We start from the raw sequence: 26,798 nt of genomic DNA on the forward strand, positions 1-26,798 counted from the left end.
GCAGCGGCCGCGGCCCGGGGCGGGGCGGGGGGTCCGGGCGCCGCCTCCCCCGGCCCGGCGCTGCCGCCGGGAGCCCCCCCCCGCGGGGGCCGGCGCCGCCCGCTTGCCCGCAGCGCGGGGGCCCGGGGAAGGTGCCGCGGCGGCGGCGGGAGCAGCCCGCAGGATGGGCGGCAGAGCCGGCTTCTTCGAGGTGGGTGCGGGCGGCGGCGGGGGGTGGACGGTGGACGCGGCGAGCCCGGGCCGGGCCCCGCAGCATCCTGCCGCCGGCGGACGGGGCTGCCCGGCGTCCCGGCGGGCTCCTCTCTCTTCCCCCTCCATCTGCATTGAAGCACCGGGGAGCCGGAGCCGTCCGCTCCCGGCTCTGCCGAGGCGAGTGACCGCCGCTGGAGTCGGGGGGGGGGGGGGGGGCACGCCGCTCGCCGGGGTTTCCTCGGGGCGAGGGGGCAGCGGCGGCCCCCGCCCGCCCCGTCCTTTCCTTCCCCGGCCGCGTTCCCCGCGCCGCTCCTCTTCCCCGCGCCCCCGGTGGTCCTCGGACGTGGCCCCGGAGAGGGAGGAGGGGGTCCCCGGGCTCTCGGCGGTCCGCGGAGGCGCCGGATCAACGGCTCTGGGCTCCCGGCGGGTCCTCCCGAGGGCGGTGCGGCGGTCAGCCTGCCGGGGCGGCCCTGGCCCTGCATCCCCGCCGTAAGGAACGAGCCAGAGCGAGGAATGTTCTCGGCACCTTCGGTCCCCAACTTCTCGGAAGACCCTGTCGCCAGTGGCTGTGCGCCTCGCCGAGAGCCGTCCCGCCGACGCCCGGAGCGGCTCGGCCCGGCCCGGCCCGGATCAGCGGCAGGGAGCCGGCGAGGGACTTGGTGCCCGGGCCGAGAGGACGGCTCCCAGCCCGGCTGCCCTCGGCGGCGCAGCAGGCACCTCTGCCAGCACGGTGCATTCGAGTCGTGCGTGGGAAACAGAAAATAGCCAGACAGAATTTAGGACAGTCAGCTCCTTGCGTGTACAGAAAGTGCAGCGTACCGTGCACCTGGGGAGCGTGAAGGGTAACGTATCTCATCAACTTAGATGAACAGCCACGCCAACTCTTTGCTAGAATTAGTTAGGCTGGCTAATACAAAAATTTTTAAGAGTGGCTTGTATTACAAAAACACGTTGGTACGAGCTAAATGGCAGCAACCCTGAATGCATTTCTGCAGGCTTACACTCCAGTTTCTCCAGCACGACTCGCCTAAAAATGAACGCAATTCCTCCCCCTCCCCTGCAAAATATAAAATAATTGTTGTTATAATATTAACAGAGTCTACAACAATCTGAAAAGTAGCTGCTCCTCTAGTTACTTACCTTAACCTAAACGTTCAGATTTTGCTTTTCAAAGCTATAAAAGTGTTTTGGACGTCACTAATAATTCAACAAAATAAGCTGTCTCCAGCTTTTGTGGGCATGAGGTAGGCACCTGCACCGTGCCTTTTCCTCTGCAGTGTTGACTTCCCTGGGTTTTTTTCGGAAAAACAACCAAGCTTTTCACTGCCTCCTGCTTTTCTGCCAGTGTCCCAAACTCTTGTGAGATCCAAACGCAGGAGCAGGCACATGTGTATTACCCTCCTGAATGTCTTCAGTTGTCGTCTGGTCTGCAGGTTTGCTCTTCTGCCTTGGCCGTACTGAACTTCTGAATAGCACTTGTTACTAGAAGATCTCAAAAGCACAGACATCATTATCGTTCCCCGATTTTGCAGATGGAGAAACACAAGAAAGTGGAATGACCTGCTCCATCTTGCTAGGCAGAACAATAGCAGCAGAGTCTTTGAGTCCTAAGTCAAGATCCTGTGTCTAAGCAACACCAATCCAAACTCAGAATGCCTCATGAATTTACATGTCAGCCTTGTATGTCTTAGTCCTTTTCTCTGTACAGCAGATAATGGGTGGAAACAGATTTGCCTAGCTCACCCAGTCTGTGTCTGAGCTGACTCAGGGTGTAGGATGTGGACAAAGACAGCCGAGGTAGCACTGAGCACTGCTGTTGCATATCACTTTCTGTGCTGTTCTCCCCACCGATTTGCTTTCTGTTACAAATTCAATGAATTTGAATTCTGAATTGCATTTCCCCACCGTGCATTCAAACCTGAGCTATCAAAAGAGAGAAGGTAAGTGTCCCGCCTCTCCCAGTGCTTCCGTGGGGGGGGATGGAAATCTCTTGGTGTTACAAATGTTAGCGTTCCCTGTTTGAGGTACTGTATGGTTCTGCACTTTTCCCTGTACAGCTCTCAACCATTTACCCTTTATTGCTCTTCTGTGGTGCTTCCTGATAAGAATCACGAAGCACTTTACAATCACCAAACTGTCGCTGTCTGAATTTTTTTGAATATGACTGTTACAAGTTTAGCAGAGGTTTATTGGTGGAATATTTCTTCCTGTTTTGCTGAGTTTGTGCATTTGATCGTGCTTAGCCCACAATTTCATAGGTTCCTGAGTATGTAGGAAGGTCCTCTCCCTTATCCATGAATAAAATTACTCTTTGGTGAACCTTACTCTTGGTGAACGGATGGGCAAGAACATTAGACTGACTGAAAGGGTAGTCAGGCACTGGAAGAGGCTGCCCAGGGAGGTGGTTGAGTCCCCACCCCTGGAGGTATTTAAAAGACGGGTAGCTGGGGTGCTTAGGGACGTGGTTTAGTGGTGGGCTTGGCAGTGCTAGGGTAACGGTTGGGCATGATGATCTTAAAGGTCTTTTCCAACCTAAACAATTCTATGATTCTATGAGTGTGAGTGCTGAGACACTGGCCGTTAGTTCCCTTCCTTTTGTCCATGAGAGTCTTTCTCAGCGCAGCTAAAGACAGAAACCCTTAAAAAATAGGTAACATTGTATTAAAGTGACTATTAAGAAGCCAGTGAAAGGCAGATTCAGCTTTGGAAGTACCTTTAACTCCTTATTTTGATTTGTCTGTGTTCAAACTTAGTACAAAGAATTATCAGCAACCACCTAAGTAGGCCAAAGTATGCTGGACCTAATGGATGGACAGCAAAAAACCCAGAGGGGCTGGGCAATTTCCCTCTACTTGTGAGATGTCTGTATCAGAACTGATAGGCAATGTCAGGTTGCTCTACTCCTAGACCTATGTCCTGATGGCTGCCTCTACATTTCTATTCTGTAGTAATGCTAGAATAGGTCTTGTTTATTTCAGGTATTGGTGTGTTTCTAATTTCACCTCAGCTTTTTTATCACTAATAGCTCAGGAGAAGCTTAGCAAGAACAACTACAGTTTAAAGAAATACGTGCATACCTGAAAGTACTGCACCTGATAATTTGAGGAGATTCACCTCCGAAAATTTAGAGACTTATGATAGAGACTTCTGTCTAGATAATTAATATTCTCTGGGAGTGCTCATTTCTCCAGACTGATTAGAGAACAACTCTTCTGACCTATTTTAGATGTGTTTCAGAGCTTATGATACAGTTTATCCTAGAAGTGCCTGCTTTTCTGCTTTCCATAGAAAGAATGTCTACGTGACATGCTCAGATGTAAATGTCTGTAGTAGAGAGCTCTGAAGTTAGGCTAATGAATTCTATTCTTTCTTTCTACTTGACAGGTTTAGGTCTTCAAAAGCATTTCATATAAAGAAAACAGTATGGCGCTCTGACTTCCTAGAGGAAAGATACTCGAACAAATACACTCATACTGCAGAAAATTAGTGTCATAAGAGCCACGGTTGTACTTTTGCTTCCTTAACTGGTTTGGATGGGAAGTGCCTTTTGTGAGCAGTGATAACCAAAAACGTTTTGGAGTCTTCACTCCCTGAGGATAGATTGAACTGACATATGCAGTACAGTCTAAAAGCAATAATGTACTGGCCCCCCTTGCTGGCATTTAAAGTTTCTCCCCCTTCTGACTGTGATGAAAACCCTCTGAATGCAAGGGGGGGATGCCTGCTGCCTAGCCAGCATTGCTGAGATGTCACAGCTCCTGTTACAAAGGTTTCTCCCACTCAGAGCTATGCTGTCTAAAGCCTCATCAAGTAAGAGCACTGAGAGCAAGTGCTAAAAGCAGGACTGCAGAGGATTTTAAGATTCTGTATCCTCCAAGAGTTGCCTGAACAAGACAAGGCCGCATATAAGATATTTGAACAGTCATTTAAAGGGACACTGCTGAAAATTGCCCTGCTATTTGAAGACATCTGCTGTGTTTTCACCAGTAACACACAAGATGATTATCACAGAAAGAAATGAAATGATAGGGAAAAACATTCTCCCTTTCTCTTTCCTCACCACTTCTCCGCACACTTACTGACACTTTCTACACTCAGTTGTGCTGCTTCACTTAAAAGACAGAAATTTGTCCTTTTTCTCTATGGAGCTTGAGAGAGAAACTTTTTAATTTTGTATAGGAAAATATGATAGTAAAACAATTACTTGGCAGGAAGTACCTGGAGCTACTCAGAATCTGAAAGCTACATTTGAAATCAAAAGTCTCGCTTTAGAAAAAATAATGGTCTTTGAAGTGTATTTGAAAAAAATAACACAAATCTTGTGAGTTCACCTGTCAGTATAAGGGCTGCAAACATCCCAGGGCTTCCAGTCTTCCTGCCCGGTCAAAAGACAGCAGACCCATCCTTGATACCTCTAGGTAAAAAAAAAGGAAAAAACCTCTCTCTTCAGTCTCTTCAATTCCATGTCAAAAGCATACGTTGGATGTACATTTTGACATCTATACACCAAATGTGATCCAGAAAGAGTAGTAATGGAACTATAGATACTGAAGTTCAACACTCCAAATCACAGTTCTGATGCAAAGAAATGACTGTGATTTCACAACGAATTTATAAAACTCTCCTATCTTAATATTCTCATTGTAGAAAATAATCACCATAAGCTAAAGCCCTGAGGCAATGAATATTCTCTTGCACATGGAAAAGGCTACGCAGTGGTGTTGAAAGACCTGGATGTCTACTTAGTGTTGAGTCAAAGCTGGCTTAGGTTCTCAGATGGAGGCACTCCAGTCTGCTTCACAGTGACAGCGATACTCAGCGAATGATGGGACTCTGCAGTATGCCGGGGAAATTGGCAATGTGCTGCTCTGTGTTAGCCAGTGTAAGTAAATACCCACTGAGTCAGTATTAACTGGTGCAGGTTCCTTTCCCATCTTGTGTATCCTCCTGGAAGATGTCATCCTAGTAAAAGCTGGAAAGCTTTCACAGGCTTTGAAGAGCCAGAATTCACTGTGAAAGCACAAATCTCTAACAGCTCTTCCATTTTGTGAAAAATAAACCAGCCTCCCACTCCAAGGGAATACACCTTCCTTTTCCTTCCTGACCATTCTTACACAGACTCATTTTATCCCCTGTCAATTACATAAGTAAGTGGATTTGTCTTTCTGAAGGATGACTGTTTGTAGCTCTACACCTGTTACCATCCTCAGGTCCAGGTCCATAAAGTGCCTTGGGCTTTGCCATCCCTTCAGGTAAGGCACCCAGCTCTAAGAGTGGATATGACGATTTCGTTAAGGTATCCAAGTTTACTTCACTGTGTGGTATCCCAGAAGGCATCCACCATAGGGAAATGCTGAACAGAATGGTGATGGAAGGGAGCAGTGCTTGAAGCAGCCCAGAGGGACAGGAATTCAGGATCTCTCTTTGGTAGGAGACTGCCTTTTTCACTGGAATACACTCCTGTCCTCTCTTGCCTGTACTTTTTGGTCTCTCTTGAATCTGTATTCCTTGCTTGGTGGCCCAAGCCACCCAAGCCTTCTATGGGAGGAGTGGGGAATGGCAGAAGACAGTCTAAAGTAATTTTCCCACTTCCCGGCAGTGTGTCTAACCATTCCATATAAAGCATGAAGAACTAGATCCTCTCCTTTGCCGAGACTTTAGTTTCATTCAGAAATAATCTAAATGCTGTGCATTGCGCTGACCTTGGGATAGAGATGCTTACTGGATCAAGGTCCTCGAGGATTTAGATGCAAGCATGCCTAACTAACAAATCTGAAACAGGTGGAAGAAATAAAAATGTACTGAGTTTCAGCACAGTTCAGGTGGTGGTTCTCATTGGCTTGCATAAGAGCAGAACTTAGGAAGCTGAGGAGTAAGTACCTAGTGTGTGTCTTGTGAACCTTTAAATGTTAGACATCTAAATTCTACAAAAGTGAAATTTAATTGTATAAAACCTTTTGAGTATGGGTGTCACTGTATCTCCTCTTTTTATACACAGTGAAATGTAATAAGATTCTAGTCTCATGAAATATGAGCCAATGGCTTCAGAGAGGTAAGGCTTTACTTAGTTGGACTACCTGCAGAATAAGGTACAGCACTCCACAGGTAAGACGATGAAATTTCACTTTGTGGTTAAACATTTGCCTTGGTTCTGCTTTGGAAATTCCTCATGCAGGATGTGGCTAAGCTACGGAACTCCCCGCCTCAGGACATCATGAACACAAAAGGTTTACACGGGTTTAAAAGGCAAGTGGATAAACTGATTGAGGAAAAATCCATGAAAAGCTATTAAATACAAAGGCAGCACTTCTGGTGCAGGAAAATCACAGTCTCTGTGTCTGTCTCCTCCCTTCCCCCCCGTCGCTACATTCTTGCCCTGTTGTATTCCTTTTTCTGAGTCACCTGCTGCTGGCTGTATCAGAAAGAAAGATACTGTTCTAGATGGATCCTTAGACTCATCCTCTGCAATAGTTTGTACATTCCTGTGCAAGGGAAATTTCAGACTGAAAGCCATTTGTAGCAGCAGCAGCACAAACATAGTTTTCAGTGTGAGTACACTTACAGCAACTTCCCTTTGGCTTAACTCTATTGACTTCAAGAAAGTTATTCTTGATATGCCCTAGTGTGAGATCACACTAAGGCATGCTTACTTCCTTCAGGAACAACACAGTACATCAGAAAAGCCTAAGGAGATAGAGAAAATTACTAATTCCATAGGAAAAACAAAATGTTTAGAAAGATTTAATTAGGACTGTGGCAATCACTGAACTTTTTTTAGTGTTAAATTCAAGGAACCTTACTTACGTAAGCACTCTAATAGTTCAGGGAGAATTAATTCATTCTGCATTATTCTTTCTTGGGCTGGTTGGTTCCTAGACTGTAAAATAAGCATTTTTTTTTTTTATTGAGTAATTTCAAAAGAAATCAATACAATATATGCTTATGTCAGTGCTCACAAAATCTCACTCAGCTACAGTTTACTGAATCTGCTGAGTACAAATGGCTGCAAATGAAACTTCCGAGATGCACAGACATGATAAGTGTGTCAGTATTTCCATAATAGTTATCACATAATTTTTGAAGATCTGTTGATCCTTAAGCATTTGACGTGGCTTTAAACTGTGTGAAATTGATCTACTATATTTTTGTAATCCTATTGAAGGGACACTGCACCTTAAAAATTATTTTTTAAACGCTGTTTGTTCAACTGTTCTTCCCCTATGAATAAACTTTTGCCCCTTTTATTTTCCTCTTTTATTTTCTGAATAAAAGTTTAACAGTTGAATGTGCTTTTTTCTGCTTATATCATATATCGATTATTCTTTGCCCTTGACCTGTTCTAAACAATAATAACCAAGAAATGTTCTGTTTTTAAAGACACTATCAATCTTCAATCCTTATGCACTAGAACAAATTTGTCTTCTAAACATCGACGATGTATATTTGTAGTCATACAAGAGTTTTAACATAGCTATCTTGCGCAACTCTGCCTATTGATTAAGTTCTACTCAAAGTAGTTTTAGAGAAGCTGCAATTTAAAATGCCTTTTAAAATTCACCAAATAAGTGGACTCTAAGTCATACTGCACTAGTGCAAGCCAACAGTCAGTGTCCTATTGTGCTAAATGCTTTGAAAACACATAGAAATTAAAGTTCTCTGAGCCAAACAATTTATGTTTGAAAGGGATGATACCCATCAGTAAGTGTTCCAAGAACAGATTGCTGGGTATCTAAAAACTGTTGCCAACCAATACATTAACTGACTTGGTGCTGCGCCTGAAGACTGGAAACACTGTGTTCAGTGCTATGTGGGTTCATGTGACTGGCCATTATGTTCAGAAAAGATAACATTTCTTGCCTTGGATCAGGCTTTTCTGTCCCTTATGCAGGGAACATCTAAACACTGGGGGATGTTCTGATCCAGCTAAGCGGCGTGATAACTAGAGGAAACAGTCACCTTGTTTTCACTCTGTCGTCGCACAACTTTCTATGGGCTGGAGTGGAATTTAAAGCTGTGTTCCTATGTCCGTCTTTCTGAAAAGGGAGGGAATGTTTGATGTTTGCTTAGATCTTGAAAGTAACTGAAAGTAACTGAAATGTTTGTATTTATTTATTTCAGGAATGGGTGTCCAAAAAAATATAGAATAATTTAGGTTGCAAGGAACTTCTGGAAGTCATGTAGTCCAGCTCCTGCTCAAAGCAGATACAAGTAAATCAAATGGCATTGGGTCTTGTCCAGTCCAGTTTTAAATACCTCCAAGGATGGAGATTCCACATCCTCTCTAGGCAACTCGTTCCAATGTTTGGCCGAGCTCATGGTGAAAAAATTTCCTTGTATCTGATTGGATTTTCCCATATTGCAACCGGTGTCCATTGCCTCTCACCATTATCACTGTGTACCTTCAAGAAGAGTCTGGATCCATCATTTCTATAGGCTCCCTTTAGGTATTTGAAGAAATGGGCCAGTATAGGCAGGTATGTCGGTTTGGCATTTCAAAGAGACATGCTGGAATGGAGCCGAATAACACTATAGAAAATCTTGGATGATTTGTTTGTTTGTTTTCCACACTGATTCCAAAGGTTCTCAGAAGTACCTAAATTTCTGTACAGCCACTCCCATGAAAACCACAGAGCAAAAGAAAATGCTCTATAATTTTCAGTCTGGCCTCGTGCATAGCAAGAATAACCCAATTAAAAGAGCATAGGTGGCAGAAAGATATCCAAACCACTCTGTAATTGGTCTGGAGAAGATTTCTCTAATACAGCCACTGAAGGCCATAGGCTAAAACTGCCCCTGGGGGATTCTGATCCAATATGTATATGCTGGGAGTGGGTATGGAATGGGAAGGAGACTGCTAAAGCTGTGGGCCATGCTGCAGTCTGTAGGGCAGCCCAGTGGTATTCATTGACACGAGAGCTTTGAGATACACCAAAGGTTTCAATAACCCTTGTAGCAACCTGGCATCAGAAGGGACAAAAAAATGCTTTACAGCCCCCACAGCACTTGTTCTGTGGACTGCAAGAGTCAGAATGCTGTATTTCAAGAACAGCCCTCTGGGAAGGGAATCCACTTCAGTTACTTTCCGATGGAGATGTCCCACAACAGAGACATTAAAACTTGAAATTTGTGTTATTTCAAATGTAAAAAATGAAGGGGAAACATACAATATCCCAGTAATCTGTCACACATTCGTTACGTATCACAAAGGAGGAAAAGTGCTTACCTCCCTGGATGTCCCACTTAGAGCTTACAATGCACAAGTAGAAAATATCACAGTGCATTGGTATTCCTTGTGGAGATCAGATTTGATGCTTCTGGCTGGAGCTGAAGTGCTCCATTGCTGCACCAATAGCGAAAGAACAATCTGGGACAAGTAAAAGAAGGAAATAAGATACTTTAACCAAGTGATCTCTTCAAAGCAACTCTATTAGAAAGATACTGGACTGTGACTCCTATTTTTAGTAAGGAATCATATTTGAAGTCTAATGTTAATCTATCCTCTTGCCCAGTTAATACCAAGCATAATTAATGCTAGATGTTTATTTAAAAAAAAAACAACAACAACAAACTCTTTTGGTACCAAGTAATGATAGTCCCAGTCATTTAGTGTGACAGATAAGCTTTGAACTTTCATTCTTAGCTATACCACAAAGTTCCATTACAAAGTGTTTGATGAGAACAAATGAAATTGAAACACCATCACTGTATTTTAGGTTTTGCTAGCCTGCTGCAACTGAACTTAGTAATGTCTGGGGACTTTTCTGCTTGGCTGTTCATTAAAATCAAAACCTTTTGCCAAAGTGCCATTTGATCATGGAAATAAACAGCTCTTTCCTTTTCAGAGCTGTAGCTAAACCACTGCTTGGAATATAAAATGCTAATATGTGGTTACTAATACGGGTGATCTGAGAGTCAAGAGTAACATTGACGATTCTTATAACAACCTTTTAAGGATTTGTGAAGTCCAGATATTTAGCTGCATCTGTTCATTATGTCTGCCAATATTTTCCGCTCTCTTTACAATTTAAATATTCTGGGAACAAGGCACATTAATCTTCAAGCTGTATGTACTCAGAGTATTTGCTTACATGCATATATATGCACATTTAATTTTTTTTCTCAAACTGTCTTTCTAGTTTTCCAAATCATAAAAATTCTGTTCCTTAGTGATTCCTGTGAAACTTGTCTATCCCTTATTTGTTCCTTTTGCTCTAGCATAAGAAAATACCCCAGATCAATGTGTTTTGATCAATAAGTTAGCTACTTTTGCTTCTGAATATATCCAGAAAGACAATTTATTTGGCAAGAATATTATTTTTTTGCAAGTTGAGTGCTTTGAGAACCTGGCTGTGACTGAAGCTGTCTCTCGAGCACATCAGAAGTGTTTTTAACACAGTCCACAGAGCAGATAACAATGGTGTCTTGCTCTGAACAATGATTGTGAATTTGGGAATCAACAAAGAGTTTAGACATTATTTAACCAATAACTAGTAATGACCATTTTGTGTCTTATCAGGTGGAAATCCTTGATTGGAAGACAAAGGAACAGCTCTGCTTCCTAGATAAGGTAAAACAAAAATCTGTTTAAAATGCTAGTGGCTATTTAAAAATTACTAGCTTCTCTTAAGTAAACTTAGTGTTTATGAAAGGTATTTCATCTCCTGATAGCTTTTCTTTGGCCACTGAAGAGGCAACAATTATGCACACTTCATACTGCCTACAGAGTACTTCAGCCCTTTTCCAGAAGGAGCTTTTGGGCAAAGAGCACAACTTCAGCTTCTTCTCTAAGATGGTGCCAGTTGTGCCTCACTCACTCATAAGCCATCAAACTGTCACTGCTGTTGTAGTAACTCTTGATCACCACTAGAGAAGCTGCCTCTGAAACAGATGCCACAAATTGTCTTCCCTTTTTCCTGTAAGAAGTACTTTGAATCATCCATACCAATCCTAGCCATCTGTAAGAAAGTTATACTGTTACATTGTTTGAGTCACATCTCTACTTGTATAGTCTTACACCTAGTAGTTGCCTTTCAAAATATGCATCTTTCTTACATATACAATATTTTTTGTTGCCTAGGTGGAACCAAATGCCACAATTAGGGAGATCAGATTGATGTTCCATAAATTATGTGAGTATAACTTTTGCAGCAGTTCACATCACAGCAGAATATCCAGTATATAAATAGGAGAAAATTACATAATTTGAAACATGTGATGCACACACACATAATGCTAAGTAACCTGCACATGAATGCGATCACAGTGAGATTTCAGTATCATTTTTTTATACTATCTTGATACGCTTTTGTATTTTTTTCTGCTGCATAATTTCTCACAGATATTCATGTTGAATAAATATTCCTAAAAATCTTTAACTAAATCTTATCTTGTTGTGTTGCATTCATTATAATAATGGATGATCTAAAACAAACATTGTATATCACGCAATCCTGTATGGTCTTACAGATCCTCGGTGGTATCCAGCAAGGCAGTCGATAAAACTTGATCCAAGTAAGTACTTGTGAGGACTAGAGTAACAAGGCTCTGAGCAGGGGCCTGGCATAAAAGGTGTACTTTGCATGGGTATTAGCTCTTAAGAATGAGTTTCCAGCTACGTTCATTAGCACTATGAAGGCTGAAGAGAATCCAGAACAAATTCAGTTTTCTGAAAGTACTGAACAGAGTTCCACCCATGTGCCTGGTGCGTGGTAGTTAACTCAGGAGTCTGCACAGTGTTCCGATGCACTTTCTAACTACTGAGCACTTTTGCTTTCAAGACAGGCAGCACAGAACCTAGATACTAATTTCCCTTAGCTGCAGTGAAATGATCTTCACAGTGATGCTCAGCTGGGAGTACTAAAAAAGGCTATGAGTTAGAGCTATCAATTCACATAATCCTCTGCTCTCAGGCAGGAATTACAGTTCTTTTGAGGTAAGCTAATGGAAAACACATTGCCATGGATGTAGGATTTGCTGACAAAGCTGATGCCAGCTGGCTGACTTCACTAATGCAGTTGTAGGTATTGCTACTAGAAGCCTTTTAGTACATGGCCTGGGTGCACAAAAGAAAGTCTAATTGCCAAACTGTTAATTCATCTTAGCATTCAGTATAAAATGTAGCACTGTCTTCTTTTGTTTCCATTAAGCATAATTTTATTTAAACAGTCCCTTAAAAGCATGCTGGTGAAGATTAGTTCATTGTGTAGAACCTATCCACGGAAAACAGGCGTATGAGTACCTTATTTCCTTCTTCAAAGATCTACCTTATCAGATTCCTCCATGGACTTATGTTGTGCGACTTGCCATGAGAAAATGCTGACCTTCTGGAGGTTCCCCCAAATCTAGGCATTAAAAGCTTGAGTACTAGCTCAAGTCCTGTGGAATCACCTCCTACCTGATTGGTTGGGAAAAAAGGAGGCAATGAAAACCTCTGTAGGAGAGCCTTCCAGTCTCAGCTTATCCTAGCTTCTGTTTGTCTGATGATGAGCAATGAGAAGAGGGGAAGAGAGAGCAGAGAGATGGAGGTGCAGCTGACCAGGAGGTCAGTGAACTATGTTAAAAGGCAGTGACCCATCAGCAAATTCTGCTGTAGCAGTGATGAAGCAAGTCTACTAGACTAGGCAGGCACATAGAATTCAGAATTCTCCTAACTGTCTTGGTGTGAGTAGAGGATCTAGGTTTATATGTAATTACAGGGATAATTCAAAATTAACTATAAACATTCTTAGTTTGTTTACTGAGATTCCAATAAACCCACGTCACGTCAAAGAATCTCACAGATTGGTTGAGGCACAATATAAAGCTAGTATGATACCAAAGTCGACTTGAATTTCACTGAGATGTAATTACTTCTTTCCTTCTCAGAAGGAAAGTCCCTGAGGGATGAGGAAATCCTGCAGCACCTCCCTGTTGGCACAACTGCTACCTTATACTTTAAAGATTTAGGGCCACAGATAGGATGGACTACGGTGAGCTATGCTTCAAGTCTAAGCCATTTTAATGGCTATTTTTCCATAATTAATCCTCACATCACTTTTTGTCTCTCTCCAATATTTCTGCATGATGCCTGCTGTGATAGTGGATGCAGGCAATGAATCCTCATTGCTTCAGTTCATTTAATCAGGGAAAGCAGTAATAGAATATTCTGAACGCCTAGTTCCCTGGGAGAGCAGCAGTGGAAAACTTGTTGCAGGGTAGGTTGGCTCTACTGGACTAAGGTGCAGGTTCTCAAATGGATTTAGATGTCTACTGCAAAATCACTAGGAACTAGGTGCCTAAATGCCTATGAGGATCTGGTTCACAGGGCCTGCGTAACTCTCCTGACAAAGATCAAGATTATGCTCCTACAAGTTTGTCCTGCAAACAGGCATGTGAGCAACTTCACATGTCAGTAACTGAAGTGCCTTCAGCAGGAAAATGCATGAAAGTAAAATCAGTTAGCTGTCTGCGTGTGGCTGCATCCCAGGATGCTAGTGGCAGGCTAATGACAGCTGATAATTTCTGCAATATTAGTAGCCATCCACAAAGACCTCACATACTTACTGTCTTCGCTCAAATGCAAATCCTATCAGAACTCACTTGGCAGGCAACACAGCACTGCTGTTTATGCAGTGAGGTGATCAGTGACCTTCCAGCTCTTCAGAAGGTCCATGATGCACATATTACACTACTTCTAATGAAACAGCACAGCACCAGGGGAAAAGTATCCCATAATTTAAAGGCACATTTACCATTTCTTAGCTATGAGACATTAATAAATTCTTGTGTTAATGACAAATAGCGAAGACAACATTCCTAGGAGGTAAAATAAAAAAAAGTCAAATGTACTGCAAGACTGAATCTTCACATCATTACTTTGGATGCTGATAAATCAGGCAGCTATTACACAATCAAAAAACCAGTAAAAGACAGGCAAAACTTCTAATGGCAATGTGGACTCCAAGACAGACGTGCATTAATATATATAAAAATATCACAGTGCAGAGTAACACCAGACTTCTGCCATTCCATAATCTTCCCTTTACATTCTGCTCTCCCTGCCCTTCAAGCTACTTCATTCAAATGTAAGCCAAGAAATACTTCAGTCTTGTGAAACAAAAAAGACAAACTTCTCATCTACAATCAAATCTGATCTTCGCAGGAGAAAATGCTGAGTGCTACAGAAGTCGATAACACAACTTTTCTGAGTGCCAAAATAACTCTAAATACATTAGAAAACAGTGGTTGGATTTTAATTTTTTTCACAGAAGTACAACCCGTTTCCCTTCTTTCTCCATAAATGAGGTATGGGCCTACCTTCCTCACTTACAGAAGTGTGGAAAATTCAACTGATAATGTTTGGTCCAAAGTTAACTTCAACTTAAAGCGATGTTCCTAAGAAATACACACTTACCTGAAATGAAATCAAGTTAGATAATAGCTTCTTTGTTTCCCCCTCTTTTTTTTTTTTTCCTGTTTTTCTTCTTTGTCTTCAAATTAAAGATTTTTTGCACATAGAACGAGTTGATTTTTTCCTGGGGCATCTGCTGTGCTGTTCATACAGATGGCATCACCTGTGAACACTTACAAGCTGTGTTTCCAGTTTAAACAAAATTCATTCATTAGAAACAAAGCTCCTCTTTTTCAGGATAAATTCTTCACCAAATTTCATTTTAACCCAAAATAAAGCAACAGTTTTTGAGGGCAAGAGGAGGGTGAGCGCTGCGTAAATGTAACATGCATGCATATTTACCATGATCTCTGGGCTGCCATGATTATCTTTTCATACCCATCCTGTGTCAGCTGCACTGGCAATGGCTGTTTGTATGCAACGGAGGCAAATGCATGGCAAAACATTTACGTGCATGTCTACCACTTTCATAGCCCAAGCCCAAACTTGCTATTCCCTCCCTGCCTCTCTAAATGCCATCCTGAGTCAGTGGAGGTGTTTATCCCACTGCATTAGTTATCACAAAGAAACCAAAGCAAAACCACCATCTAATTCAGCTGTCTAATTATTTTCTCTCTTTTTGCAGGTATTTTTGATAGAATATACAGGTCCATTGTTCATCTATTTTCTGTTTTATTTCCGCATGCCTTTTGTCTATGGACTGGATGAGAGGTTTACATCAAGCCCGCATCCAGTAGTTAAGTAAGTCCGTTTGCAGGCTTGAGCAGTATTTCTTGTTAGCATTGTAGTCTTATTCCAAATGTCTTGCCACACTTGTTTTTTTAAGCACTCTTAAATGCTTTTGTCTTGCTGTTTCTAGCTTGGCATGTATCTGCCATTCTTTCCACTACATCAAAAGGTTGATTGAAACAGTATTTGTTCATCGGTTCTCCCATGGGACTATGCCACTGAGGAATATTGTGAAGGTAAATTGTGTCAGAATCTATCCATAGCCCCCCTTACAAATCCAACCTAGCCAGCCTATGCTCTGCCTCTGCAGCACAGACTTTTTTGGTGTGGCTTTTGTAGTAATGCACAGCAAATCTCACCCATAAATCTGTAGTTTTTTCAAAAGACTTTTTAACATTGCTACTGTATAACCCACATGTTGCCATACTGTTATTCATGTTATAGTATTCTCATTGCTCTTTCGGAATTTTAAACCTTCAGCATACCCATCCTTTTCACTCAGCTAGCTCCTTGGGCACAAATGTTTTAGTAACAAGGGTAACTTTTAAGGTAGCACAGGCAGGCACAATATTGGGAGGGCTGTTTTTTAAAAAAAAATCTACTTTTTGTAACAGTCATTTTACATCTTCTTTGCCCCTAACACTCTCTTCACTGTTAAGCAACTGTTAATTTACCTTTGATCCAGTGCAAAGCAGCTTGGTTGTTCTGCATTTTCTTCTCTCACAGGAGCACTCCCTAATGTTAGCAGTGCTGCTGTGGCATAGGGCAGCTGTTGAGACGCAGACCCCCTGTTTCCGAGACCTCTGCAAAGTAGTAGAGTGGACTGCATGGTTATGCATGGGCAGCAGTTACGGTACAAATGTTTGCAACAGAGTACACACTGGTATTCAAAAATATGCTTCATACTCAGGAAGACAGGAGATTATCATCTACAACTGGAAAAGCATATAGTATAGTATAGCGTAGTATAATGTAGTATAGTATAGTATCAGCATTTGGGTATTTAACATTTGGTATTTAGACAGGCCCTTGGAATTTGCATGATGGCAGTGATACTCCCAGCAGCTGAAGCTCTACCTTGTGGCTACCTCCTTACAGCTGTGCAGCAGCTCTGGTAGTTCTGGCGATAGTTTCATGCTTTCTGAATGGAAGGAGGGTCTGTAGTTGAGCAGTGGCACTCAGAAAGAATCCTCCCAAGCAATTTACTGTGTTTCCTCCAGCAGAATAGTGCGGGGGTGGGGGTGGTGTGTGTTAAAAGGCTAGCAGAGGACTAAAAGACTTGTTCTTGACACAATAGTAGTTAATGCATGCTAAACAGCAGATAGATGGGCAACTTTACCTTGAAAAAGAATCTGTACAGTGTGATAAATCTTAATTTTCTCACTTAATTTTTCTCTCTGACAACTACTTGTTCCTTTCAGACCACACAAACTGTTGTTGCTAAAATTGACATTTGTACCAGTCATTCTGATCACTTCTACTTTTCCACCTTCTCAGGTTGGTGGTACTTGCTTTCATCTGTAAAGTTGCTCACAGTTCTTCTACTTGCTTAGCAATGCTTGGGTTTGATTTGCTTTTGTAATTTCGTTGACTTTGGTGGTGTTACTCCAAAATTGTGCCAGTGAGAAAAATATCACATCCTCTTCCCTTTTTTCTCTCACAACCAGATGGTAGACAAAGCTTCTTACTTTAAGTGTTTGATCACACATGGCAGATATAGCTAGCTTATTTCCTAAGTGCAATGGAAAGCTACCTTTAACAAGACATACTTCAATTGCAATAAGCAGAGATCTGAGACAGGAATTGATGAGATTTGTGATTTTCATCCTTTGTTTACCAAATAGAAATAGGAACAAATGATGCAGTAAAATGCTGCAGGGGTTCACCAAAAGCAGTTCATGCTATATACTAACATAATATAATTCTTTCTAAGATACGTGATTTTTCTAAGCAATGGAAAGGTAGAATACCTGATTTATTTGGACTTAGTAAACAACTGACTCAGGGTGAATAAGATAGGGATTAATACAAAAATTGTGTGGTGATAAAGAAACTAACTACAGGAAAGATGATTATGGTTGTGCCAGAAAAGGATCTGTCGGACCTTTAATAACAGGGAGGTACCGGTGGAATTCCTCAAAGATTACTCTTATGACTGGTCTTACCGAACTTTTTCATGGGTAGAAGGAAGGGATATTGTTGCTTTCTATGAAAACATCTATAAAAACACTAGACCTAAAGAAATACCATTTAATCCAGAAGACAATGTAATGAGACAAACAGAAGGGTACATGCTGGTCATGAATAAACATAGCTAGGGTATTAAGAAATATTTTTAATCACCATAGGGATCATCAATTGAAGTAGAGAAGACAAAAATCCTAACCATAACTTTGTAAACTTAGGAATAATTTATTTATGGGATCCCTGCAATATCTGAACTTGATCCACAAAATCTTTTTATAAGAGATTGTTGTAAAGCTTTATCATTCACCTGGAATATGGAAGATTCACAGAAACAATTTCTTTCTTTCAAGTGAGTTTATGAAGTCCGCGTGTACTCTGCTGTTCCTGTCTGAATCTCCCTGGAGGCTTTTGTATAAGCAATAAGGCTTCTAGTGGCAGCTGGACGTTTGTAGTGTTATTGCTCAGGACCTTAGCAGCGGCAGACTCTATTCATCTTAAAGCTCCTTTTCTTATAACTGAGGAATACTCTCACAGTAAATCATGTTCTTTGGATGAATAGTACTTGTTCAGTTTAATTACAGCATGTATGGTTGGGAACTGAGCCATGATAATTTATTTATTTAATTTTACTTTACTGAAATCCATTGCCATATGATCCATCCTGTGCCAAGCCCCAAAGTTAGGGAAAGGTTTTTCATAAGATGCCATTCCAAGATTACAACTGTTTCCACCAAAGCTTGTACAGCAGTTAGTTAGTAAATTATAGGTGATGGTGGAAGAAGCTAGTGTTAGGGAGGAAGCAGTAGTTTATGGATAGGACACTAACTAGATTGTTCCTCACAGGAGTCATTCTTCTGGCTTTGCTGCTTTTCTTGGGGAAAAGGACAGTTGTCACAGGGAAGTTACTTAATCTCTCTGCCCTTTTGTCCCACCTGATCTGTAATTATTGGTTAATAATTTGCTCTTTCTCATCAGTTATCTATTAATATATAATCTCAGAGCAAGGACATACTATGTGCTTGTATACAGCATAGTCAATAGGGTGTCCATTTTGTCTGAGGTCTCTGGGCACTTTAGTGGTTCAATTAACTCTGAAAAGAAAGCGGAAAGACGACAGAATGTTTGATACAACTGCTTGCAGCAGATGGGGGGCTTACCCCTCACCAGCATTTTCAGAAAAATGCACCATCAGACACTGCAGTCAGCTAGTGTGGGTTGCAGATGCTGAGGTAATCACTTTTGGGGGTATTATTGCTAGAAATGCAGTTCTGGTATATATAGGGGAAAAACACTGCAAAATTCAAAGGAAAAAAAAAAAGTTTAACCCGTCAGAGCAGGAAAGAATGCAGCCTTGGATAAGAATTTTAGCTGTGTGAACAGGAAAGGAAAGCTGTGAAGGAGAAAGCAGGAAGACCTAGAAATGTCCAAGGTACGTGAACCTAGTGGAAGGCCAAGAAAAAAGCATCACCAAAAAGAGTAAGAGGATCAGTGTTTTACTCAAGAGTGAAAATAGGAGGGAAGGAAAGATAAGGGGAAGGAAAAGAACAGAAGAAGTGGTGAAAGGAAGATAAAGGGCTCAGTTTTGGTCTTGCTGAAATCCAGGTGATAATGCCCTAAAACATTAAAAACTGAGGCACTAGGTTTGATAAAGGAAGAAATCTCAACTGATGAGAGGCAAGTTTATGAGTTGTCGACAAGGGTTAAAGTCTGTTTTGCAAGAGAATGGCACTTAGGTGTGAGAGCATAGAGGAAGAGGAGGAATGGACCAAGAAAGGGCCCCTCTCCTACCTACAGATATATAAGGAGGGAGAAGATAACCTGTCACCAAGATACTGAAGCAGCAATGAGTGTCAGAAGAAAAACCACAGGAGGCAGGGCCAGGAAAACCAAACAAGAGGCAGAGATTGTAATTGTAAGTAGTTTTTTTCATGGATGAAGCCTGTAAACAAGCTCTGAGATTGGTCAGGACTGAGTCAGTACAGACATTAGTGACAGCTGTGTTATCAGAGTTTAGAGAATGGAAGCTGGATTACAGAAAGCCAAGGACAGCAGCAGAAGGGACAAACTAAAGATATCACAGTGCAAGGGCAGAGGAAAGCATCAGACATGGTGACTTTAGGTAGGAAAAGTTAAAGCACGGGAAAGAAGGAAAACCCATGGGGTGATGGAGAAGAGGAAGGGCAAGGGATGGGCAATGCAAAGTAATAAGCAGGGAAGAGAGCACAGTGCCTAAATCTGGTTTTACAAAGTCTCAGGGGTTAGCAAAACAAGGCTCTAACATTCAGTCTGTATGGCACCTCATCTTTGGCCAAATGGCTTGCCAGACAAGATAAATTTGTTTTCAATAGTATGATCATACTTTCTAAAACTGTTTATAAACTTAAAAGCTCCAAGACAGTTGAGAGGAAATCTTACTCTATGAGCACTACTTCCTTCCTGTTATTTCCTGTTGTCTGCTCCCACCTTACCACACTTAGTATAGTCATGTTTTGTTGTATTATCAATCAGGAACTTGAAGGATCAGCCCAATTCGTTGTTATCAGTGGTCCTTGCAGTGAATACCAGCCTAGAGGATTGTACTAAAACAAAGAAAAATTCCCTGTTTTTCAGAACTGCTTGTATTACTGGGGATTTGCAGCTTGGCTTGCTTATTACATCAATCATCCTCTTTACACTCCTCCTTGTAAGTAGCAAAACAACCTCCAATATGATTTAAGTACTTATGTGTTTGTATATTAGTACTAATCACATGTAAACTTTTTTTTTAATAGCTTATGGGAAAAAACAGATAAATTTTGCTGTGATCATGTTTCTGGTAGGTTTGTTGCTCTTTTTATAAAATGCTAAAACATGTTGCTTTATTTCTTATGTTGTATAAGTGGAGGAGTGAGTAGGATAAGCAGATACTTAAAACTTGAATGCTTGGGACATACTACTAAAGCTGACCACTTGCATGTAGAACAGATCAATCTGCCAGTTTTTAATGGGATCTTGTACACAAGGGAAGATTTTGATTCAGTATCCATTCCAAGACTGGGATATTTATCTGCTGGGATGATCTCTCATAATCTTTAAAAGAATCCTGGAACTACCGTTTTGTGGCACTGTTTAAAAGCCAGTGAGTTTGTTTTGTGAACTGTTAATTGAGTGTTAAGAATCACAACAGATCATAAAACTCAGAAAACTGGCCAACTAAGAAAGTATGTTGCTGATAATTTCCAGAGATAGAGGTTCGTTTTGCTGGGCTTCAGAAATTTTTTACAGCTTTCCTTATGAAGTAAAATGCTTAAGTCCCTGTCTGTTCATTCTCACAGTTCCTAGGAACATTTCATACATGCAGAAGCAACGTTAGTGTAGCCAACAAAGATGTACCCGGTTCTCCTATGTATGCGTAACTTGTTTAGAACATCAGCTGTTCACTTGCTTTGAGAAACTAATCATCAGTGACTGCAGGATCTCAAAGCAGCTTCCCAGTATGAAAATTCACTGAGTTCATCATCTGTTCCCATTTTATAGAGAGACTACATTACTGAAAGCACAGAGCTGGGCATAAAACTCAGGAGCTCTGACCACCAGTCATTTGCTTTAACAGTTATGCTTTGCAGACACTGGAGATGATTGTCCATAATCATATAAATGGGTCATTTCAGTACATTTTCTGCGTAATTGATTGGGGAAGCATTATTTAAAACCAGTGGAGGAAGCTGGGTCAATTATATTTCATGATTCATATCAATTATACTCTAGAGAAGAAAACTTACTTAGAGTCCAACCCGTATCTTCCTTGGGATTTTAATAACTTTTGAGAAACCAAAACTATTCAAATCAATTTTTGGGTGTTTTTAAAGACATAAGAATAACCAAAAGATAAAGCAAGTATCCCTGGATTTACTTTTATCCCCTTTGGTTTATTGCCTTTAGAGCTCACGGGAATTATAGAAGTAGTAAATTTGATCTTTTGGACACTGAATCCACATTTGCTGGCAAATATCATAAATATATAACAGTATAATATGGACTCAGGTTTCAAAAAAGACATTCTATCCTCCTGTCAGACAGCCACCTTGGTTAAGGATATTTATTGTTTATAATAGATTCTTTTCCTTTTTTTTTTTTTTTTAAAGTACCCCAGGAAGTAACAAAAGGAAGAAGAGTAAATAGAAGAGAAGCACGTTTTTAATTCTGTCATACTTTTTCTTGCAGCTGTGTGAAGCTGGAAATTTTTCCATTCATGTCGCACTCAGTGACCTCCGGAGAAATGGTAAAAATTGCATTATCATTTTTCACTTTTGCACAGCCATTCAGTACTTCTACAGTTACTCTGCCTCATGAAAGACCTGGTCCTGGAGGGCACTGATACCCACCAGCTGGCTGCTGTGGGAGCACAGGTTGCTCAGCACTGTGAAGATTGTATTCTAGGGGAGATCAGACAGTGCAAGGAATCCAACACAAGACTGTTAAACAGCACTTTTCATTTTACTGTAATTTTTATTGGTTAGGGCCAGGTTGTGTTGGGGGGAGCCGTTATATTAGTTACACTGGTAGTGCAAAAGGAAATAGCGCTCATATAAGCTATGCTTTGGTGAGCAAGGGAAAGTAACTTCACTGGCTTCTACAGGGAGCACAAGATCTCTGTGTAGGCCAGGGTTCCTTGAGCACGAGCCAAACATCTTACAGTTATCAACTATGACTGCTAAAATCCCATTCTGTGACAATCGGACAAAACCTTTAACTTCTAAATCTAAAACTTGAGGTACTTCTTTTTACAGGAGTGACTGTGATCAAAGGCATATGTAGATGACTTTCTAATGAGCCAGAACATTTCCTCACGGTTATCCTATTCTTTCTTGTGGGTCCAGAGGACATTCTGTTTTCCCACATCCTCCTTGTCCCTCTGACAGTGATGAGACGCAGGAGTAGGCAGATTTGGGTTGTCTTTATAGGAAACAATATATTTAGGAGTGTGAATATTTTGTGGTTTGTTTTCTAATCTATAGGATCCAAAATCCGTAAGATCCCATATCCAACAAAGAATCCTTTCACATGGCTGTTTTTCTTTGTATCTTGCCCTAACTATACATATGAGGTATGTATTTTCAAACAAGATTTTAAGATTTTAGTTTTGCTGAATATATTTTAATTTCTTTTGGAATGTTAAACATGGAAGAAACCTCTGAAACAGTTCAGCTCAATACATTTCCCCTCCTCCCCTAAACCCCATGAAATCAGATTGCAGACAGGAACTTGTCTGTTCTTCCTCTCCTCCCTGGAGGCAGTTCTTACAGGGCCAACCTTAAACAGACAGCCCAGACCCTGGGCCTATGCTTCAGTGTGGCTGCTAGACAAGACAAAGATACACTTTAAAGCAGAGCAAATTTTGCAGGCAGGAACAGGGAGATAGATTGCCACTGAATGTATGTTGCAATGAGGGGATGGTGGCATCTGGTGGATTTATAACATAAAGGAGCCCAGGAATATCACGGTACGCAGGAGGATAGTGGGCAGACGAATAGAAGATAGTGTGGTAGAGAAAAGAGGAAATAGGCCCAGGTCGTCTTCCCCATTTTCTTACGTTATACAGTCGCCTGTGTTGGTGGTGACTGCTTTAGAAGCTTGAATTAGTTTATCGCTTCATATTCCTTAATCAAGAGCCAAACTCCTGACTCAGTTCAAAAGCAGTTAAAACCAATGCAACTCAGTGTAAAATTCACTCTTGCACAGAAGGACAGCATCAAGTTTTAACTTCAGTGGAGATTAACAGATGTTAATGAGAACAGCATTTGGCCTCAGACTGTAGAAAGTTACCATTCCCTGCATTGCCGGAGGTGTGGCAAATACAAATTAGACAGAGAAACAGAAAGGACACTATATTGTAATGCTTAAAATTTTGTCATGATAATAGCTACAGAAGCAAACACAAAGGTTTTGTTTGTGATAATAAGGCATTGTTCACCTTTTTGGCTAAAGGTTATTAACACTAGAAATTGATCTGGCTGACCTTGGCTTTTTTATTTACCTATACTAGGACAAGGTTGTTTTTGATCAATAGAGACATAAATGCAAATGCTGTCACCAGAAATATTTTAAATTTCCTTGGCCACAACAGGTGGGGACCTGGATCAGTTTCACTATCATGACTCAGTGTGTTCCAGGTGAGTAATGTTTTGGTACTTCACCCAGGAGTGATGTCAGCAACAAGAGTGTGTTTTTAGTCTGATAATGAAATTTATCTTTTTCTCCCTTCCTTCCAGTGGGGCTGTTCACCTTGCTTTGCTTCATTCAGATGACAATCTGGGCAAAGGATAAACACTGCACCTACCTACGAGAATTCAAGGATTATCCAAGTCTTCGAATGCCAATTATTCCCTTTTTGTTGTAAGAAAAAAAGGTTCAATTTGAATATTGCACGGAACTTCAAGAAGAAAAAGCTCATAAACCTGCTGCCAAATAAGTGAATTAATTTAAAGGATTTTGGTGCATGCTGAATCTCCACTGCTGAGGGAAATTGTAGGCACTTGAAAGCTACACTTCCTTACATTCAAGAATTCTCAACGCAGAAGCACCTTCAAAACATAAGGCTTCATTGCACAGCTGGTAGTCAAAAGCCCCTACAGTTCACTGTAACCTGATTGACTTAGATTTTCCTGTACTAGTCTATTTAGATTGATGGATCAGAGATACTGAGAAGTCTGTGCTGAAAAGCAGCTCCAAATTTAGCAGTGGCATTCTGCAAGACATAAGTAGATTGGAACGAGGACATACCAGCTAACTACTAGAGAGCTCAGCTCAGCCAGCACAGCCAGCTGGCCTGAAGACAGTTGCATGATCTGCCTTCTTTGACTTGAAGAAGAGAGTGTGCTGCCTGGAGGCAGGTGCTTTGTAACAAATAACATTACCAAAGAATATGAACGGTTCCTGGAATAAAGAAATAGGCAATATCTCAAATATCTGATTTGGGTCTAACCCCTAATTTGCCAAAAAAATCTGAAGTAAGAAGTATTTGTGGATGTAACATCCTGTGTTGCTGGGGTTTTTTGTTTGTTTGTTTTCAGTCGTCTTCGTTAGTAAACTGCATACTAGTAAATAAGGTTCAGAAGATCTGATCTATGCTACATCTGTGATATTTGGCCTGTTTTCATATAACAAGTAAGTCCTTATGATTCTAAAGGACCTTTTACCTAGCATTTTATGTCAGCATTCTCTGAATAATTTTTAATACACTTTGTAAATACATGAAGTGACTGTTAGTCCTCAGAATGCTAGCTCCCTTCCTATTTTCAGAGCCAGGGAGAAAAATCAGGTACGTTTTGGACTTCCTGTGTTTTCTTTTTCACAAGATGTTCAGTGGGACTTAGTTGGGTTTTGTGCAAATCTAGTAAAAAAAGACTGTTGCAATCTATCTGAATGACATTTTAAAGAAGCTGCTTTAGAATATGAAGAGAATGCGTAGATACTGTTTTGTTTCATTATTAATTTATTTATCTATAATGGATGTATAGAAAGATTTTTGCAAGTATTTGTAAGGGTGAAATATGCAATAAATTCTAGACTATATTTTTAAATCAGTTGAAATAATTATGGCAAAAGATGACGACTAAGGCTGGTTGCTGAAGTTTCGTAATATTTTGTACAGTAAAAAGCAAGAATGTCCTTATATATTAAAAAAAAAAAAATCTACATCAATTGAAGAAAACACCTAACAAAGCAAAAATACATGACCCAAATTTTATTTCTGTATAACATATCTTAGAGAAGATTTCTTAGAAATGGTTAGATCTGGTAGATAACTGAAGCAATACATCATTATGAATTTGTTTCCAGTATTGTTATTTTCCACTAGTTTAACTGTGAACCAGAGAAAAGAGCTGAACATCAAATGATTTCCCACTGAGTGCAGCGTAGAGTACAAGCAGGTTGAAATTTTCCTTCTGAGCACAGAGAAAGTACATACCCTATTCACACTTTACACCCGCTTACGGTCCAGTCACCGGAAAGAAGAAAATTTTGATCTTGTTTAGTAACAAATATATCTTTCCAGGCCTCCATGAGAAAACAAAACTTTTGGCAGATTTGGACATACTCTCTTTCCTTTTAATCTCCATTTTGACATTCTGTTTCTATTTGAGAAACTTGAAGATGAGTATGAGATCATTTTCATTAAGATTTTTTTTTTTTTAAAGCAGACTTCTTGCCTAGGTCTGAGATCTGAATTAATTCTTCCCATTCTTGCCGAGACAACCGTCTGTTTTCACTGGCAGCCTGGTGAGACAGTGAAGCAGTCTCCCAGCACTAGCGCCATGAGCCAGCACTGATGTTCTGACCTTGGTAGTCCTGTGCACTTGGGATGGCAGGAATCCATTTCTAAGCTGGGCAATGCTCTCTGCCTTGGGACCTGTCTGCTGACTGGTAGCAGTTGACTTAAGAGTTAAACAAGAAGGACCTACCAGCCTGAAAGGATCAGACAGAGAAACTGTCTTTCATGCTTTTTACATGTCAACAAGGAGGAATGAGACTTCTCTTCTTGTATCTTATAATGAAATTTGTGTTAGAGGAAGATTTTGTTCTATAGCAAGGACCTGCGTTTCCTTTGACACTTTCAGCATGTATTGCTCCTGGAAGAGCAGTAGAAGTTGGCTGTTGCTAGGGCTGTTGCTGTTGTGAGCACAGTGCTCAGAAAGGTGCAAAAAAATCAGTATAATGCTGAGTGTGGGAACCTTTGTTTTACCCTTGTACTGCTCTGGTATGGCACATCTTTGCACTGTGAACACTCTAAGCGCTAGTGACTGTAGGAATAGTCTATGCAACTGCCTGCTGATGCAAAGCAGGGGACACCTTTGCTTCTCGAGTGGCTCCAGCTGCACGGGGATGCAAAGGAATTTCCTCATCCTCCATCTGCTGTTTAGCAAAGTTCACAAAAACCTGTGTGAGGAAAGCAGAAAATGTCACCATCTCATCAACTGAGATGAATTCGCGGAATGTCTCTGTACATTTGCATCCTCTTGGCCTCTCTGCAGGGAAGAGACAGAAAGGGGAATCCATAGACATGAACTGAACTGAGACACTGCATATCAGCAGGGATCATTAATTCCTTCTTTATTTTGAAAAACTTCCTTGCAACTTCCTTCCTTTGGATGCACTTACTTGCAACTAAAATCCTATTTTTTCTTAAGCAGGCGATGGGTTCAGCAAGGTTTGCATGGCTTGCACAATATAAGTGAGTTTGGTTGTGATGGGAAAGAGGAGACAGAATATTTTAGCAGGAAGCTGTAAGGCAGCCAGAAACGTCTCTCCAGCATTCCCA

At 41.0% G+C, this 26,798-nt stretch overlaps 2 protein-coding genes across 2 annotated transcripts in view; one reads left to right on the forward strand and one right to left on the reverse strand.

Annotated features, from left to right (window-relative positions):
* The first annotated feature begins 98 nt into the window (after positions 1-98).
* Positions 99-25,011, forward strand: LOC104015498 (very-long-chain enoyl-CoA reductase). Its single transcript, XM_087732107.1, has 13 exons — positions 99-190; positions 10,709-10,759; positions 11,270-11,321; positions 11,659-11,703; positions 13,057-13,160; positions 15,207-15,322; positions 15,441-15,546; positions 20,108-20,180; positions 20,269-20,312; positions 21,701-21,758; positions 22,495-22,583; positions 23,604-23,649; positions 23,749-25,011. Exons 1-13 carry the CDS (start codon positions 164-166, stop codon positions 23,874-23,876), a joined length of 939 nt encoding a protein of 312 aa, XP_087588233.1. The 5' UTR covers positions 99-163; the 3' UTR covers positions 23,877-25,011.
* Positions 25,012-26,293: 1,282 nt separating this feature from the next.
* The window catches only part of ABCA4 (ATP binding cassette subfamily A member 4), a 74,370-nt gene continuing 73,865 nt past the window's right edge, over positions 26,294-26,798 (reverse strand). The window contains exon 49 of the mRNA XM_087730938.1: positions 26,294-26,416. Coding sequence (XP_087587064.1) covers positions 26,294-26,416 — 123 coding nt within the window. The remainder of the gene's footprint in view (positions 26,417-26,798) is intronic.

Source organism: Nipponia nippon, unplaced genomic scaffold (assembly GCF_047370975.1).
Source record: "Nipponia nippon isolate SJK-2023a ecotype South Korea unplaced genomic scaffold, ASM4737097v1 scaffold_5, whole genome shotgun sequence".
Classification (NCBI taxonomy): domain Eukaryota; kingdom Metazoa; phylum Chordata; class Aves; order Pelecaniformes; family Threskiornithidae; genus Nipponia; species Nipponia nippon.